The sequence below is a fragment of the Lactuca sativa genome, chromosome 8 (assembly GCF_002870075.4).
Source record: "Lactuca sativa cultivar Salinas chromosome 8, Lsat_Salinas_v11, whole genome shotgun sequence".
NCBI classification, from domain to species: Eukaryota; Viridiplantae; Streptophyta; class Magnoliopsida; order Asterales; family Asteraceae; genus Lactuca; species Lactuca sativa.
The window spans coordinates 124507676-124527227 of NC_056630.2; the positions used below are offsets into that span (position 1 = coordinate 124507676).

Below are 19552 nucleotides of genomic sequence, written 5' to 3' on the forward strand. Positions count from 1 at the left end.
CCTTCATCCTACTCGCCGAGTTGTATGAACAACTCGTTGAGTTCATCTTCATCCGATGAACACTTTATGCTAAGACTCGCCGAGTTGTATGAACAGCTCGCCGAGTCTGTTCTTGAGCTATGAAGATTGCCTTGGACTCGCCGAGTCAGGGCATTGACTCGCCAAGTCCTAACATGGGTGAGTTCAGCTCCCAACCCACCGAGTCACCCCCTGTGACTCAAGGCTCAACTCGACACATGAAGAAGGGACCAATTCGGTGACTCGCGACCAGACTCGCCGAGTCACCTATGCGACTCGCCGAGTCGCCGCCATGCACTCCTTAAATATACCGATTTGCTCGGTTCCAGACCATGCCATTCATAGATCTGGACTTCTAGGACACGAATCACACGTAAAGTTTCCAACTTTACGTGTGGATATTCACCAATATGGATTATAAGGCTCAAAATGTCTCAAAATGGTAGATCTAGGGCTAACAAGCCTCATGAGGCCAAAAAGCTAACAGATCTGAGCTCCTGGAGCTCAATCTTACATAGATCCAAAGGCCAAACGCCTTATTACAACATATAATGAACATGCAAACTTGGGGAATTGACCAAGAAGGACCCAAATGAAGTTTTAAGCATAGAATCAAGGGGAAAACGGGTTATACCTCAAAGGAAATGTTGAAATGGCACAAGGATGGCTGATCTCCTTCTCCTCTTCTTGATCTACTCCTCTTACTCTTCAAAACCTTCAAGAACACACCAAGAACACCTCAAACTCTCAAGAAAACAAGGGAAAACGATGTAGGGGGAGTTCTGGGGGTGAATGGGGACGAGTTGGGGCGGAATGAGAGTTTAAATAGGGTGCAAACCCTTGAAACTTAGGGTTTCATCCCGCAGCGGTGACTCGCCGAGTCCAGGATATGGACTCGTCGAGTCGCCTACTTAAAACGCGTCCTGAGTCTCGTCCCTACTCGGCGAGTCGGACCCTATGACTCGCCGAGTCTAAGGCTAAATTAGGGCAATGCTCAAATAAAATTCACATACCGGAAACCAGGTGCTACAAATCTCCCCCACTTATTTTAGACTTCGTCCTCGAAGTCTGCTGCCTGATCCTGAAACAGCTCGGGGTAGTGCTCCATCATCTCGTCTACCGGCTCCCAAGTCCACTCTGAACCCTTGCGGTGCTGCCATTGCACCTTCACTAGCTCCACCCTCTTGTTCCTTAAATCCTTCGACTTCCTGTCGAGGATTGCGACTGGGCGCTCGATGTAGTTCAGGCTGTTATCAACCTGAATATCCTCCAAAGGTACTACTGCAGAATCGTCCACTAGGCACTTCCGCAACTGCGAAACATGGAAAGTGCTGTGGATCTGGCTAAGCTCGGCTGGCAGATCCAGCCTATATGCTACCTTGCCCACCCGGGCTAAGACCCTGAACGGTCCGATGAATCGCGGGCCCAACTTGCCCCGCTTCCTGAATCGGATGACGCCTTTCCACGGTGACACCTTCAGGAGGACCATATCCCCGACCTGGAACTCTAAATCGGATCGACGCTTGTCGGCATAACTTTTCTGTCGACTCTGAGCAGTCTGAAGCCTGCTCCGGACCTGCTGTATCCTCTCAGTCGTCTTGAGCACCACTTCGGTGCTTCCCATAACTCTCTGGCCAACCTCACCCCAGCATATCGGGGTCCTACACCTCCGTCCGTACAACATCTCGAAGGGAGGGCGGTCGATACTCGCGTGATAGCTGTTGTTGTAGGAGAACTCAGCCAAAGGAAGATAGGTATCCCAGCTACCACCGAAATCCAGAACACACGCCCGCAACATGTCCTCCAAAGTCTGGATGGTCCGCTCACTCTGTCCATCTGTCTGCGGGTGAAAGGCGGTGCTGAAATGCAGACGAGTGCCCAACTCGTCATGGAATCTCTTCCAAAACCTGGAAGTAAAACGCACATCCCTGTCCGAGATCACCGATACTGGCACCCCATGCCGTGCCACAATCTCCCTGATATAGATGTCGGCCAATTTCTCGGCCGATATGCTCTCCGGAATCGGAATAAAGTGAGCACTCTTGGTCAATCTATCCACGATGACCCAAATCGAATCCACTCCACGCGCGGTCCTGGGAAGCTTCATGATAAAATCCATCGTGATATCTTCCCACTTCCACAGTGGAATGTCCAACGGCTGCATCTTGCCATGCGGCCTCTGATGTTCGGCCTTGACCTTCCTGCAGGTCAAGCACCGCTCGACGTACCATGCCACATCCCGCTTCATGCAGGGCCACCAATAGTCTAGACGAAGATCCCTATACATCTTCGTCGCCCCGGGATGAATAGAGAATCGGGACTTGTGCGCCTCCTCCATCAAAATCTGGCGCACGCCCCCGTGATACGCCACCCACACCCTATGGTGTAGTGTCAATAACCCTCGGCTATCATAATCGAAGGAGGAAACCTGACCTACTACGCGCTCGTTCTTCCGATGCTCCTCCTTGATAGCCTCCTGTTGAGCTTCCCGAATCTGCTCCAACAGGGGAGTCACCACAGTCATCCTCAAACAGGCGTCCCTGATCGGCGCCGTCTTGCGGCTAAGCGCATCGGCCACCACATTGGCCTTTCCCGGGTGGTAAAGGATCTCGCAATCATAATCCTTCACCACATCCAACCACCGACGCTGCCTCATGTTCAGATTCGGCTGGTCCATGAGGTACCTCAAGCTCTTGTGGTCCGTGTAGATGGTACACCGAACCCCATAGAGGTAATGTCGCCAAATCTTGAGGGCAAATACCACCGCCCCCAACTCCAAATCGTGCGTCGGGTAGTTCGCCTCGTGAGGCTTGAGCTGCCTCGAGGCGTAAGCAATGACATGCCCCCTTTGCATCAGCACCGCGCCCAACCCAGAAATGGACGCATCGCAATAAACCACGAAATCCTCTACGCCCTCTGGCAGGGCTAAGATCGGCGCCTCACACAATCTCTGTCTCAGCGTCTCAAATGCAGCCTGCTGCTCGGGTCCCCACCGAAAGACCACGGCTTTCTTCGTCAACCGCGTCAGGGGCACGGCTATCTTGGAGAAATCCTGGATAAATCTCCGATAGTAGCCTGCCAATCCTAGGAAGCTCCGAATCTCAGATGGGGACTTCGGAACTTCCCATCTCATCACGGCCTCGACCTTGGCCGGATCGACTAGAATCCCGTTCTGGTTGACGAGGTGCCCCAGAAATTGCACCTCGCGCAACCAAAACTCACACTTGGAGAACTTGGCATACAAGCTCTCCCTCCTCAGGGTCTCTAACACCTCTCTCAAATGCTCCTCATGTTCCTCCCGGGTCTTGGAATAAACCAAGATATCATCGATAAAGACTATCACAGACCGGTCCAGCATCGGTCTGCATACACGGTTCATGAGGTCCATGAACGCGGCAGGAGCATTGGTGAGCCCAAACGGCATCACCACAAACTCGTAATGGCCATAGCGCGTCCGAAACGCGGTCTTCTGCATATCCTCCTCCCTGACCCTCATCTGATGATAACCCGAACGCAAATCAATCTTGGAGAACCAAGATGCGCCCTGAAGCTGGTCAAAGAGGTCATCAATCCTCGGAAGCGGGTAACGGTTCTTCACCGTTACCTTGTTCAGCTCCCGATAATCTATACACATCCGATGCGACCCATCCTTCTTCTTCACAAACAGAATCGGGGCTCCCCAGGGCGAACTGCTCGGCCAAATAAATCCCTTGTCCAGCAGCTCCTGCAGCTGCGTAGACAACTCCTGCATCTCGGGAGGAGCCAACCGATACGGTGCTTTGGCTATCGGAGCCGCACCGGGAACGAGGTCAATCCTGAACTCCACCTGTCGCTCCGGAGGTATCCCAGGTAGTTCCTCCGGAAAAACATCAGCAAAATCTCGAACCACCGGGACCTCGCTCACGGTCGCCTTACCCGCCTCCCGGGTGTCCATCACGTACGCGACATAACCCGCGCATCCCTGCTGAAGGTAGCGCCTAGCCCTCGCTGCTGAACATACAGTGGGTCCACACTGCGGCCGCTCTCCATGAATCACTAACTCTCCCCCGCTTGGGGTCTTGACTCGCACTAGCTGCTGTGCGCAATCTATCACTGCCCCATTAGGGCTCAACCAATCCATACCAATAATCACCTTGTTCCCACGCAATGGAATGGGAACCAAGTCTACCAGGTAACACTCCTCAAACAGTCGCAGGACACAATCTCGAAACACCATCGATGCTCGCACCGATCGATCATTGGCAATCTCTACCTCTAACGGGCAATCTAACTCGCCTGAAGTCTCATGAAATCTCTTGCTAAGAGCAAGAGAAACGAACGATCGGGATGCACCCGAGTCGAACAATACCTGAACCGGGATGCCGTTCACATGGAACGATCCTAATACACATGTATACACACGGAGCACATATCAATATCATAACAACGTAAAATAAAAGATAGAAGGAAGGAATCATACCCGTCACCACATCGGGCGCGGCGCGTGCCTCCTCGGCAGTCAACTGAAATGCCCAACTCCTCACCACTGGAGCCTCTGCCTTGCCCTGACGGCCATCCGTGATCCGCAGGGTCGCTGGAGCTGGCGCCTTCACTGGCGCTGAAGCTGTCAACATGGGGCAATTGGCCTTCTTGTGGCCCCTCTGGTTGCAGTGGAAACACAGCAACTCTGATGTCTGAATAACGGTCGCAGGAGCAGTGCAATCCCTGTTGATATGCCCAAACTTGCCGCACTTGTAGCAGCCTGACGATCCCATCCTGCACGCCCCCTCGTGCGGCCTGCCGCACCTCCTGCAGCGGCTCGGTCCCGACTGGCCTTTCGGCCTCCCATCTGATCCCTTGGGCTTCTTCCCCGAAGCCCCCGATGACTGACCATCCTCAAGTTTCCGTTTCCGGATGTGCTCCAAATCTATCTCTCTCTCCCTAGCCCTGGCAATCATGGAGTCCAGGGTAGGGCAAGCCGAAAAACTAACATGCTCCCGAATGTCAGCTCGTAGCATATCATGGTAACGAGTCTTCCTCATATCCTCGTCACCTGCATACTGGGGCACCAATAAAGCCCTCTCCCGAAACTTGGCGGTGATCTCCGCCACGGTCTCTGTCGTCTGCCTCATGTCTAAGAACTCCCTGGCCAGCTGCTGAAGCTCGACCGCTGGCGCAAACCCTGCCCTGAACCTAGCCACAAAGTCCGACCAGGTCATTGCCTCGATAGCCGAGGCTCCCATCGAGTCACCCACTGACTCCCACCAATCTCGGGCCCGGTCCCGTAAACACCCTGCTGCGTACCTCACCTTCGACCCCTCGGGGCAGAAGCTGATCAACTGGGCGGACTCGATATCCGCAATCCACCGCCTGGCGACAATGGGGTCCTTCACCCCATGGAAATCCGGCGCACCACTGCTCCTGAAGTCCTTGAAGGACAGTGTGCGAGATCCTGACTGGCTAGAGGCCAAGTCGCTCCTGAATGCCCGTAGGCGATCCTCCATCATCTCCACGATCCCTTCCTTGATCGACCCAAAGATGATGGGGGTCGATTCAAGGATGCCCCTAGTGATCTCCGACGTGATGAACTCACGTAGCCTCTCCTCAATCGGCTCGGTGCCAGATCCCGAACCTGACCCCTCTCCTGACCCGCCATCTGTCGGTCTCGGTCGAAGTACCACCATTCTGCAAAACATCAATAATAATCATTAGTGGTACTGCTACTTTCTGAGGGATCTCAACTACTTACAGGTTCCTTGGTCTCGTCTTGGCCTTCCTCGGCTCGGGTACGGATCCTCTGCTTTCAGTAGTACGGGCCCATACTACCTTCCACATCTATCCGTACCTTCTCCGAGGAATTCCTCGACTCCACCAACTCCCCTCTACTACTGCTACTCTCCGATATTCTCACCCTAGGCTTGCCCTAGGGAGAACTCAAGTTCAACACAACTGGTCCTCAGCTGCTGTAGGTCTCCTCATAATGCCAGTTAGCCACCACCTAAACACCACCACCTGTGATGAGGATTAGATCATCCTTCAAGTAAAAGGCCCGTCCCTACAACGGTTGGACTCAAACAAGAGCTGCGCAATAGGGCCAGTTCCAACACTTTGGGATTATTCAACCCCGATTACATGTGGTGTGACGTGTTTACCTAGTGGCTCACTCCCATTACTCAGAATCCCACCGAGCACGAAGCAAGCAGCATTCGGATAAGGAAAAACAGACTCAAGCCAAAACTGTTCTTAGAACAAGAAACGACACTTAACATAGGATGCTAAGCTCATACTATCAGGCATAACCTAAACAGGCTACCCTACTGATGTCTACTCAATTCTAGCATGCAATATTCAATAAGCTGTAACAAATAAACAGGCACATAAGGCATCACTCCTAGATCCTTAGCCTATTCTAGCATGCAATATTCATAAAGCTGATAAACATAACATAAACTTGTATGGGTACTATGGGGAATACTTACTTGAGCTCGGCCGGTCGCGCACGTCACACACTTTACTCTTTCTCGTGACTCCTTTCTGGGTTTTAAAGAATAATTTCTTTTGGAAAAATCTTTCAATCCCTCGGTTTGAGTCCAAACACTCCCGAAGGCGTGTCCGAATCCCTCAAACCAGGGCTCTGATACCAACTTGTAACGACCCAAATTTTTTTTTGATATTACTTTAGAAAAACATTAATAAATAAAAACATTGTCTAAATAAAAAGAAACATTGTTTGTTCACACCATAACACATTGCAACCATGTTCTCAAAAGCCAAACCGTACATCCCATCAAATATCAGAGTACAATCCCAGTAAATCTCATAAATGCGGAAACCGAAGAGTGTGTGTATGACGTGCCGCTACCGCGCCGGCTCCTTCCCCTTCGATGCAGAGGTACCTGAAAACAAAACTGTAAACGTAAGCACAAAGCTTAGTGAGTTCCCCCAACGTACCGCATACCATACAAACACATAACATATATACTGCCAGGCTATTCTGGGGTGCCTGACTACCCGGTACGGCCATTCTGGGGTGCCGACCTACCCGTGTCAAGCCATTCTGGGGTGCCGACCTACCCGTGTCAAGCCATTCTGGGGTGCTGACTACCCATCGGTCCTAACAACCGATCCTCGGGGACTATTTCACCCCTACTACTACGATCACATATAACATAACAAGCCAGCATGCATACATATCGTCACATACTGTCAGACGTGTCTGGGGTGTCTGACTACCCTTCGGTCCGAACAACCAAACTCTACTACTATCACATACAGCATATCATGCTAGCATATAACATGTCAGGTACTAGCGAACTTAGATGATATCACAAAGACAATCATCTATCATACAACTCCTACTGGTGGGTCGGCATTGTGGCCTTAGACCCACCGCTACTGGAAGGTAACTCACCTCAAAGTAGCTGCTGAACTGATCGGGAACTAACTGACTGCTGCTGCTCCGGGAGTCCTCCGGCTGCAATTTCCACGACATACTCAATCAACACTGCTAACTGTCCTTTAGGTAAAATGACCATTTTACCCCTGGATTAACTCTAAGCCAAAGCTGGAGTCAACTTTCAGTTGACCCGACTCGCCGAGTGGATCACCACTCGCCGAGTCCCTAGCAAACCAATGTCCTGGGTCCCTGGTTCTACTCGTCGAGTCGGGCTATGACTCGACGAGTTCACCTTCTAACTGCCATTCAACACCTTCATCCTACTCGCCGAGTTGTATGAACAACTCGTCGAGTTCATCTTCATCCGATGAACACTTTATGCTAAGACTCGCCGAGTTGTATGAACAGCTCGCCGAGTCTGTTCTTGAGCTATGAAGATTGCCTTGGACTCGCCGAGTCAGGGCATTGACTCGCCGAGTCCTAACATGGGTGAGTTCAGCTCCCAACCCACCGAGTCACCCCCTGTGACTCAAGGCTCAACTCGACACATGAAGAAGGGACCAATTCGGTGACTCGCGATCAGACTCGCCGAGTCACCTATGCGACTCGCCGAGTCACCGCCATGCACTCCTTAAATATACCGATTTGCTCGGTTCCAGACCATGCCATTCATAGATCTGGACTTCTAGGACACGAATCACACGTAAAGTTTCCAACTTTACGTGTGGATATTCACCAATATGGATTATAAGGCTCAAAATGTCTCAAAATGGTAGATCTAGGGCTAACAAGCCTCATGAGGCCAAAAAGCTAACAGATCTGAGCTCCTGGAGCTCAATCTTACATAGATCCAAAGGCCAAACGCCTTATTACAACATATAATGAACATGCAAACTTGGGGAATTGACCAAGAAGGACCCAAATGAAGTTTTAAGCATAGAATCAAGGGGAAAACGGGTTATACCTCAAAGGAAATGTTGAAATGGCACAAGGATGGCTGATCTCCTTCTCCTCTTCTTGATCTACTCCTCTTACTCTTCAAAACCTTCAAGAACACACCAAGAACACCTCAAACTCTCAAGAAAACAAGGGAAAACGATGTAGGGGGAGTTCTGGGGGTGAATGGGGACGAGTTGGGGCGGAATGAGAGTTTAAATAGGGTGCAAACCCTTGAAACTTAGGGTTTCATCCCGCAGCGGTGACTCGCCGAGTCCAGGATATGGACTCGTCGAGTCGCCTACTTAAAACGCGTCCTGAGTCTCGTCCCTACTCGGCGAGTCGGACCCTATGACTCGCCGAGTCTAAGGCTAAATTAGGGCAATGCTCAAATAAAATTCACATACCGGAAACCAGGTGCTACAAAGTCCGATTTCATCATTCTTTATATCCACGAGAGCTAATTTAGGCATCAGATAACCATACCGAGGTTCTAAAGAATGACAAAATCAGACTTGGAATGAAGAAGTTATGGCCTTCGGAAGATTGGTGGTTCTTGACCCTAGCAGAGTATGTTGGGGGTACGCTAGGAGTACGTCAGGCATACTTGCTTGAAATCCGTATCTCAGAGGCTTCAATATATGTTGGGCGTATGCATGGACTTGTTTAAGTTGGTCCATAGGTCCACCTGATTGTAGCAGGTCATTTTTTGGGCTTAAGGCAATGTTGTGGGTTCTTGGGCCATATTGGGCCTTAGAGGCCTTATAGTTGGGCTTGGATGCCCTTTGGGGCTTTTTATGGATTTGAGCCTTAGGGTAGGGAGGCCCATTAAGGGAGGGGTAAAAGAGCCCATTCTGCCTTTAGTAAAGAATTAGGTTTTGGACTTAAGTTCGAGATCATCACTTTAGAAGAAGAAGAGCAATCATAGGAGAAGAAGAAGTCATTCGTTCATGAAGAAACCCTAAATCGAGTTTTAAAGGAGGAATATATCAGTTATTGTTTTGTCAATAATTATTATGCCATGTCATAATAGTTAAGTCAAGTCATCATTTAACATGTAAGAGTCAGTTACCGGTGGGTAATATTTGAACAAAACATATAGTTTGTTGGTGTTTTTTGTACAAAAAGTTTACTTGGATGGTGTTTTTTGAACATACCAAACTTGGATGGTGTTTTTTGAACGATTTTGAAACATAGTTACCTCTTTGAGTCATTTCCTCTTGTTTTTTTTCCTTTATTTATTTTTTACCGGTAATTGCCGGTTAAACAAGGTCAAATTTGAACAAAGAATGTACTTCGTTGGTGTTTTTTGTACAGATTCTTTACTTGGATGATGTTTTTTGGACACACCAAACTTGAATGGTATTTTTTGAACGATCTTGAAACATAATTACCCATATAAGGGGTTGTTTGGCTGGATCTGAATTTTTAAGATCTGAATTTTTAAGAGGTCTGAATTTCTAAGAGGGTCTGGATTTTTAAGATCTGAATTTTAACATGTTGTTTGGTTAGAACATCTGAATTGTTGTGTTGAATGGTAAAAATGACCATTTTACCCTTATGTACTATTTTTGGCTGAATACGACATTTTTGTTTTATAAAATAACTGAAACCACATAATAGCAACCAACTTTACCAATGATTCTCAATAATAGCAACCAACATTTTTTGCACAAAAAATAAACACCAAGATTGCTCCATATGTTACAACAACTTTATCCATAAACATAAGAAGTTAAACAATAAACAATGAAAATAAACAAAGATTGCATTTGCATTTTGAATTTTCAAATAAAACATTCAATCTTAACAATTGCATTTGCTTGTCAAATAAAACATTCAATCTCAACAATCGCATTTGCATTCGCATTTGTGTTTCAAAGGGTACCCTTCTACAGCTCCCTTCTCTAATCTCCATAAAAGGTGGTTTTATTCTTCCGTTTATGTATTACCCTCCACTATAGGTGCTGCAATGTAAAGGCAGATCAATCGGGGATTTTGTGCCATTACCTGCTGTTATTGTTTCTCTGTGAAGATGAGATTCATGTTGGGTGAATAGCATCACCCCAGTTGATAGAAGAAATTCAGGACCTTTCACCTACAAAGCCATCCACCTTGTATAAGAACTTCATACAACTTTATTAACAACAAAAATAAACAGGCTTCATATAAACTTCATACAGATTACAATTTAAACCAAATATTGAAGATGTCAAAATTTGCCACGAGTTTTAATTTTTTCAAAATCAACTCATGTATTGTCAAAGAAAGTGAAGATAGTTTGAACAAAATATTGGTTTTGACAAGGAATCAAAAGATTCATCCTACTGATTGAAAATCGAACTGAAGCAAAAATCATCAAATTAGAACTAAGCAACTACATGAAAATCAAGCAAAATATACCTGATATGATTTGGAGATGGGAAATCAAACTAAAGCCCTGTTTCACTATAAGACGATGGGAGAATTCCACAATTTCGTCGTCGTTGCTGGAGAAGAATGACTGGGGATGGGGAGATGCGTGATTTGAATGGAGCCGACACTAGCAGATGGTGACAGCGACAACAGTAGCGGGTGGAGGCGTAGATGGCATTGGCGGACAGAGGCGGAAATAGCGCTGCATACGGAGTCGGCGATGGCTAAAAGATGGAATCGGTTTAAAGAGGGAGTCGTAGTTGAAGGGACGTCGATTTTAGGGCAAAGGGGCAAGAGCGGAATATTTTATTCGGAGTGGTAGGCATACGAAGGTTGCCGATCGGAGAGGGTGTGGGAGGGAGAAGGGGCCTGCGACAGTGTTGTGTGCGATGAGTGCAACGGAAGTCCGGTGATGTTCAGGTGATAGCAGAAGAATGGGTCGACGTTTGTTAATGAAAGGGAAGACGGAAAAGAGTGGTATACGAGGGCAAATGAGGAATGCGCGTTCCTTTTTTTAATTCATATACGTCCCAAAATCTGAAAAATTAAGAGGCAATTTACAAATTAAGAGCTATAAAATCAGATGCTGCCAAACGATCTGGATCTTAAAAATTAAGAGATTGTCTCTTAATTTTCCAATTAAAAGGCTACCAAACAAGGCCTAAGTCATTATCCCTAAATCTAAAAGTACATGTTTCCTCTATATCCATCCATAAACTAAAATAAATCACAATCGATTTTAAAGCCAACATTAAATTGTTACATAGATTATAGATTATGTGAAATAAAATAATTAACTTTAAATATAACTTTATGTTTTTACATTAAATAAATCAAATCTAAATTGGCAACAATTAACTCATAAAAAATTAAAAAAGTTTTCTGTTTGAAAATAAAATATTATGGCATAATATTATAATAACGTCCACTAAGGTGTCATTTGTCAAGAGGAACACCCCTTAGTTTTAATCACAGCCGTTGATTAGGATGACCACGTCTTGATCGTGCCCTACATCAACGTCCACGATCGGTCGGCTCATTACAAAGGACACTACAGATTCGAATTCAAACCAGGACTAACGGTCATCTCTGCAACTTAATTGAAAACTCCCCATTCCCATGTTTCTTCAGCCAAGAAGATACACAACTTGAAGTCATTACTCACTTCATTCAGCAACCCCTCTCTCCCTCTCTAGAGTTTAGGGTTTTCACTTTCTTCCCTCAAGAATTTCAGGTCACTATCGGTGTTGACGCAGAAAAGCCATTTTCTTACTGTTTTGGAAACTGATTCGGTTTCCTTGAATGAAAGATTAAGAGATTAATTTGAGATCGTTAGAGTTAATGGAGGTGATTGCATCAAGAACAGGGCATGACTATAATTTGGCTTCAAGAAAAGCCCAAGAAGCAGGTATATATAAATTTATACTTTCTAACATCAGTTTTGTTTTATCAGAGCATTCGAATGTCCCATTAAGTTAGGGTTTTTATAATTTTTTCATAGCTTGGAGGAGGTTTCAAGCTACAGAATGGCTTGAGAGTTTCGTGGGTTCATTAGGTATATCAAAGCAACCATCAGAGAAAGAGTTTATTTCTTGCTTGAGAAATGGATTGATTCTTTGCAACGCCATTAACAAAATTCAACCAGGGTCGGTTCCAAAGGTACAAATCATACTGCTTATTGTACAATTACTTTTTTTGTTGTTCTACACAATTCTCGATTAGTGATTTGGTTGCTTTGATAAATTGTTATAAAGGTGGTGGAGATTACTCGGTTTCATTCACAGTCGCATACATGGGATTCTCAGCCATTGCCTGCCTATCAATTCTTTGAAAATGTTCGTAACTTTCTGAAAGCAGTAGAAGGGTTAAATCTACCAGTATTTGAAGCTTCAGTTTTCGAAAGGGTAAATAACTTCGAACAGATTCAACACATTTCACTTCTATTTCATTTCGATTTTGAGTTTTAACGAGATTTTAAGAATTTTCCAGGATAACATGGAAGCAGGTTCGTCAACTAAGATTGTTGATTGCGTTTTGGCACTGAAAGATTACACAGAGCGGAAAAACGGATCTTCAAAGCGTACTCCATTGATGCATTCAAACGGTAGAATCCCTAGATCGGGATTAAATTTGGATATCAACAGACAATTAGATTTGTCCGCTAATCGTGAAAAGCAATCACCATCTCAAAACGACGCTCAGAAACTTGAAGGTTTGCTTACAGAATTCTTTCCTTATCTATGTCATTTGATTGATTGCTAAAGTTGCTATTAGTAATTTCCATAATTTTGGTAACTTTTGATATAGAGTCGATTGTTAAGGCTTTAGCTGATTGCATGATTGATGCGAAAGAAAACTTAGATGGTAATTTGCTGTCTTCAATTCGCAATGGAAATATGGTAAGTGTTTTTCTCCTTTATTCATTTGGTTTTCCATAAATTTTCCTTTAACAATATAAAATCTTACATGAAAATAATTGCTTTACAGGATTCCATTAAGTCCTTTAGTAGAATCCTCTCAAACACTTTGGAAGAACAACTTCAATTCAAATTGAACCCTAACATGAAAGATCTAACGAAAGAAATCAGTGGATCATTTATGAGTTCAGAAGCTTCATCACCATTGTTCAAAACAAGAAACGGAAAAATGAAATGCAATCACTTGCAGGTGTTTCGAGAACAAGAAAACAAGCTACTGGTATGTTTTTTTTAAGTCTTTTTTGTACCAAAAATTTAATCCACTCACTCATTGTCTATAATTTCCAATTTCAGAAGCTAAAATCATTGTATTCAAGCACCAAGACTGAGTTTGCAAACCTGCAATTGCAACTCCAAAATGATCTAAAACAAATGGGTATGCCGATTGCAACTCCACTCTTCATTCTTCAATGTTCAATAAGTCTTTTTTTTTTAAGTTAACATTAACGAATTTATGTTTTTGCTGATTGTTTCAGAGAGTCAAGTTGAGGTATTGTCCATGGCTGCCAATGGATACCATAAGGTTGTCAAAGAAAATCGGACCTTATACAACATGGTCCAAGATTTAAAAGGTAAACTACTTATTTTTATTTCTGTTAAACTTTAAACGTTGCTAAAATGTTGTTTTTACCTTTCAAAATATTTAAATTTTCAGGAAACATTCGAGTTTACTGTAGGATTAGACCTGCATTTAGAACAGACACAAAGAACGTGATTGATTACATTGGAGAAGATGGGTCATTAGTGGTTTTAGATCCTTTAAAACCTCATAAAGATGGAAAAAAGTTGTTTCAATTCAACCGGGTTTTCGGTCCAACTGCTACTCAAGGTAAACTTGAAACATTTTTCTCACAGTTTTAGAAGCTTTGTTGACTAACGTTTTGAATTTTAACAGAGGAGGTTTTTGCTGACACTCAGCCATTGATAAGATCGGTTATGGATGGTTATAATGTCTGTATTTTTGCATACGGGCAAACTGGATCTGGGAAAACACATACAATGTGTGGACCTTCTGGTGCTTCGAGAAAAGATTTGGGAATCAATTATTTAGCTCTGAATGATCTTTTTGATCTATCGAATACAAGAGAAGATGTTGTAAAATACGAGCTTTATGTACAAATGGTAGAAATTTATAACGAACAGGTGAGAGATCTTCTCACCGGAGATCCCACAACCACCAGTAAACTAGAGATTCGTAGCTGTACATCTGAGAACGGGCTGAGCCTCCCTGACGCCACCATGCACCAAGTCAACTCCACCGCCGATGTTCTAAATTTAATGAAAAGCGGTCAAGTGAACCGCGCCGTGAGCTCCACCGCCCTGAACAACCAAAGCAGCCGTTCCCACAGGTAAGTTGGTGATTTCTTAGGGTTTACATTCGTTTCTTCGACTTTTCAGCTAAATTTCGAACTTTTTTTTTCCAGCATATTGACTGTGCATGTTCATGGGAAGGATGTGAACGGAGGCACGATTCGAAGCTGTCTTCATTTGGTGGATTTAGCCGGAAGTGAGAGGGTGGATAAGTCGGAGGTCACCGGCGATGGACTTAAAGAGGCTCAGTATATCAATAAATCACTTTCGTGTTTAGGAGACGTGATTACAGCTTTATCTCAGAAGAACTCTTACATTCCTTACAGAAACAGTAAGCTTACGCTGCTACTTCAGAACTCATTAGGAGGAAATGCGAAGACGTTGATGTTTGCTCATGTGAGTCCGGAAGGAGATTCGTTCGGTGAAACTGTAAGTACTTTGAAGTTTGCTCAACGAGCTTCGACTGTTGAACTTGGTGCTGCTCGTTTGAATAAAGAAAGCAGAGAAGTTATGGAGCTTAAAGAACAGGTTGAGAACCTTAAACGACAATTAGCCGAGAAGGAACCACCACGATCGCCATTACAGAAACTGAAACCAGGAATAACGGTGGAAAGAACGCCGCCACCGCCGGTGAGGCCACGGAGGTTGAGTATCGAGAACAAATGTCCTCCTCAGAAGAGCCCTAATGCAGTTGCACCACCAAACTCCGCCTCGAAAAACAGAGCATTGAAAACAGATGGAAAAACTAGGGTCTCAACACTTGTGCTACCGAAAACGCCTGAATCAAAAGTTTCAATCAGAAACGAAATCGCAATTTCTACTGAAATCAAGGCGAAATCATCGTCACATCATATAAAAAAATCGCTTCGGACCATCGGGAAACTCATGATTGGCTCCGACAAAAGGTTTGTGAACAGAAGTTTTTCCGCTTTTTTTATAAACTTGAGAGTTTCAGGAAACAAAATTCATATGGGTTTTGGTGTGTTTATAGGGCTCAACCGAAACCGATTGAAGGGCCGTCACAGTCGCTTGCAATCGTTTCTAGGCCATCACGACGGCTGTCGCTAACGGGGATTCAGCCACTAGAGAAACCAAGAAGATCTTCCATAGGCGGAGTTGATCCTTGTAAGTTATGTTATGTTGGTCGGAAAATTGACCGGCCTTGAAAACTTGGCCTGACATGAGTTTTGTTTGTGTTTGTGTTGAAGGTGTTGATGAAAGTCGGAATGCGAAAACGCCACCGCCGTTGAAAAGTTCAAGCAAAACCAAGTGGATGTGATAATAGTAAGAGTGATATGATGATGATACGCTGACTCTGCTTTAACTTGAAGCATGGTATTCACAATTGTTGAGCAATGATGGATGTCGTACAACTTCTGATTAGCTTAGCATACATAATGACGACATCTATCAGTTTTAGTGTACAGAGAAATTGATTTAGTTTAATAAATGGATACTCATTAATTTGATTCATTTTCTCTAATACATTACATTATTAGTGTACAGAGAAATTGATTTAGTTTAATAAATGGATACTCATTAATTTGATTCATTTTCTCTAATACATTACATTATTATGCAAAAAGTGATAAATTCTAAACATACAAAATAGTCGGTTCAACTTTGAAATCAACCCTATCCTCTGTTTCAAGCTTAAGGTTTGTGAACCATTTTTGTTTCTTCGTTTCCGATTGATAAAAAACACCATTTGAGGACTCATTGGAGATTTCATGTATTGACTAAAGATTTGCACTTGAGAAAATTAATGTCAATATATTGTCTATATCCAACCCTTAGGTAATGATGATAATCTTGTGTTGATTTTCTTTAAGAGTGCTGAGTATAAGGTATTTTTATGGTTTCACCACGAGTTAGGGTGGTACTCTCAGTAGCATGGTTCCTTTACCAAGTAGTAGGGACGAGCAAAGGAACCGATTCGACTGGAATCGGTTCGAACCGGATCCGGCCCGTAACCAAAGTCGGACGAAATTAAAAACCAAATCGGACCGCCGGTTCCCGGTTCCTACCGATTCTTGTCGTATTTTCAATGTCGAAACCAGTCACCGAGAAATAGCAACATACTGTTCCAGTTTTTGCCGGTTCCACCGGGTCCAGTTCTACCATTTCCGGTTCCCGGTTCAAAAAATCCACAGGAATACTAGTCCTGGCCCAACCGGTTCCATTGAGTTCCGGTTCCCCATGGATCTCTCTCTATGCCTACCAGAAAACCCCAATTTCACCCATACATCTCCCCGGTTAGAAAAACATGCTCAGATCGAATCAGAGGGTGCTCAAACCCAAATTGAATCACCCATCGGAAATTGTTGCCAAGTGAGTGACATGCTAAACGAATTTAGTCAACAGAGACGACGAGAGACTTTAAACTCAAATTGAAGCACCTACCAGAAATGGAGCCTTTGATGGTGCATATTGGTATCAACAACGACGACGACGGTAATGGGGAGAGAAACCAGGTGGAGCAACAAACCGTCTATCAACAAATCATCGATGCCTTCTTATTCGTTTGCTTTATTTTTTTTCTGCCAATTTTTTGTTAAGCCCCAACTAATCCTAAAGTGCTTTTAATTAATTTGCGTTATTAGAGTTTTTGTCATCTTTTTGGCTTTAGGGGTAGTATGGTCTTTTAGGAGTTATGGTTGTTATTGGTTATTTTGTTTGTGGGAGCACTGACCTTGTCCCAGGTTTGTTTTTGGGACCACTCCCCTGAGTCTTGTTTTCTATATATTTGCTTCTTGAGGTTTTTGTTTAGCAGCTAAGAATTGACTTGTAAAGAACTTTGTTCTTCTTTTAGAGAATCCATTCCTCTCGAACGATGGGAATTCTATCCTAATTTTCTGGTATTATTGAGTGTTTTGTTGTTGTGAATCTGTTAGAATGCCTGGGGTATACGATATATTCAACAGGGATTTATCAAATGGTATTAGAGCAGTCGGTACTAGAGAAGGAATAGAAACCAGAAACAGAGTTGGCAAGGTGATGGGAGAAATCCTTCAAGGTCAAGTTGAGATTCTTAAGATGATGAACCAGCTCTTGGAGAAAGTTGAACTTGCCACTGGAAGTAGAAAAGATGAAGTTAGAATATCATAAGAAAAAGAAGGGACTAGATACTCGTCAATGGAGATGCATCGTCAGAACAAGATAAAGAGATATGAAGATAGAGAGGCTGAGATAGCTAAATGGAGAGAGTATTACTGCTCATAGGAAGGAATGGAGGTTGAGAAGGCTAAGTGGAGGAAGATTTATTAATCTACTTTGAAAGAGAAAAAGAAAGTAGTTCATGAAGAGGAAGAAGAAGTATCTTGGGAAGTTACTGAATCAGAATCAGAATCCAAGGTGGGAGTCGTCCAAGGAAACAGCTACACACAGTCACAACCATCACCGCCACTACTATGTGATGATGAAGATGAAGTATCATCAGAATTTTCTGAGTTGGAATCGGAATTCGGGCCAACACTTCAGCTTCCACCACCTTCACCGTGGTTGTGTCCACAATCTTCTGGGTATGAGAACAGAAAAGGAGTGATGATGATCCTAAGAGGAGAAGTAATCAGAATTTCCATTGTTGAAGTACAGGAAGCAATAGCCAAGTCTGATGTTGAAGAACTATCATCGAAAGTTTTTGAGTGGGAATGGGAATTCGAATCAAAACTGCAACTCCCACCCCCAATGTTGCCTCCGACACAACCAACGCCGCCGACAAATCCACCTCCATTAGTGTTGGACAAGGTGTCTAAGTCCATAACTATTTCTGGTATATACTTGACCCGACCCGGCATAGTCCATTTGGGTTGTATGGCATCATGTATTTGGATAGACTAAATGAGAGAAATAACACTTGTGGTTTATTAATATATTATAAGTTCTAATATATTAATAGTATTATTTAATTAGTATTAATCAAGAATTAATTTGGAATTAATTAAGTGATCAAAAGATAATTAATTAAATATATGGGTTGATTATGTAAATCATCCATAATTTGTATAGTGTGCTAAAAGGCTCCATGGATTATCAAGTTGGGTTAAACCCATAGGATGCTCCATAGGAGTTACAAACCCATGGGTCATGGAAATGAAGAGTCATGACACATTAGGGTTTACATGGTGTAACCCTAGATGTGACACGCTATATAAGCTACATGTTCTCTACCAAAATCGGCTACACTAAGTTACAAGAGGGCTAGGCCGATTTTTTAGAGTGTTACACATTCTCTCAAAGTCATTCAAAATCATTTGGTGTTGTGTGAAGCATTTGAGGCATCACACTTGGGGTGCTAGGCTCTCAAGGTTTTCAAGGAATCAAATCAACTACAAGGTATGTAATTCTAGCCAACTTTTAGGATAAAAGTTCCCTATGTATGCTAGATAGGTTTATGAACCTTGGAAATCATATTTTGCATGTATTTTAGACAAACATAGATCCAAGGTTTTCTAGGGTTGCATGTACACTTAGGGGTGTTAAAATGCTCAAAACCCATCAATTAGCACCACCGTCTCCCCCACAACCACCTTCCCCTCCGCCTCTAGAGTTCAAGCTGAGTAAAGAGGGTGCAGTTCTCGACATTGGAGGCTTAAATAGGTTTGTTAGAAAACCTGAGATGCCTTTGATCGATTTCCACAGACCACCATTACAGCCACCTTCTTGCCATCCACTACCACCATCGTTGTATTCACCGCCATTGTTGCCGCCACCGATGTCAACACCACCATTACCGGGTTTTTGAGGAAAAGAACGAAGGAACGTATTCAGAGCACCAACAAAGTCTCGAGATGGTAACGGCTCCGCTAAATGAAGTGACGGAAAAGGTAAATTTAGGTCAAGGCAGACATGGGCTTAACAAATCGCTTTGGACCAAAATGAGAAAGTTGGGCCACTCGAGGGGTAATTTTTCCAACTCAAGCCCAAATTTAATTGTATCAGTTATGAATTTGACTAGGAAGGTCAAACAGATACTAGACCCACGTTATATTCACTTAAGACTAGCCAAATTAACCAGACA

At 44.0% G+C, this 19552-nt stretch overlaps 1 protein-coding gene across 1 annotated transcript; it reads left to right on the forward strand.

Annotated features, from left to right (window-relative positions):
- The first annotated feature begins 11825 nt into the window (after positions 1-11825).
- On the forward strand, positions 11826-16005 carry LOC111885635 (kinesin-like protein KIN-14L). The gene is made up of 13 exons (XM_023881874.2): positions 11826-12152; positions 12246-12403; positions 12499-12648; positions 12734-12956; positions 13052-13143; positions 13232-13441; positions 13516-13597; positions 13698-13793; positions 13877-14050; positions 14117-14570; positions 14646-15437; positions 15524-15657; positions 15741-16005. The coding sequence occupies exons 1-13, from the start codon at positions 12086-12088 to the stop codon at positions 15809-15811; spliced, it is 2703 nt and encodes a 900-aa protein (XP_023737642.1). The 5' UTR covers positions 11826-12085; the 3' UTR covers positions 15812-16005.
- The last annotated feature ends 3547 nt before the right edge of the window (positions 16006-19552 follow it).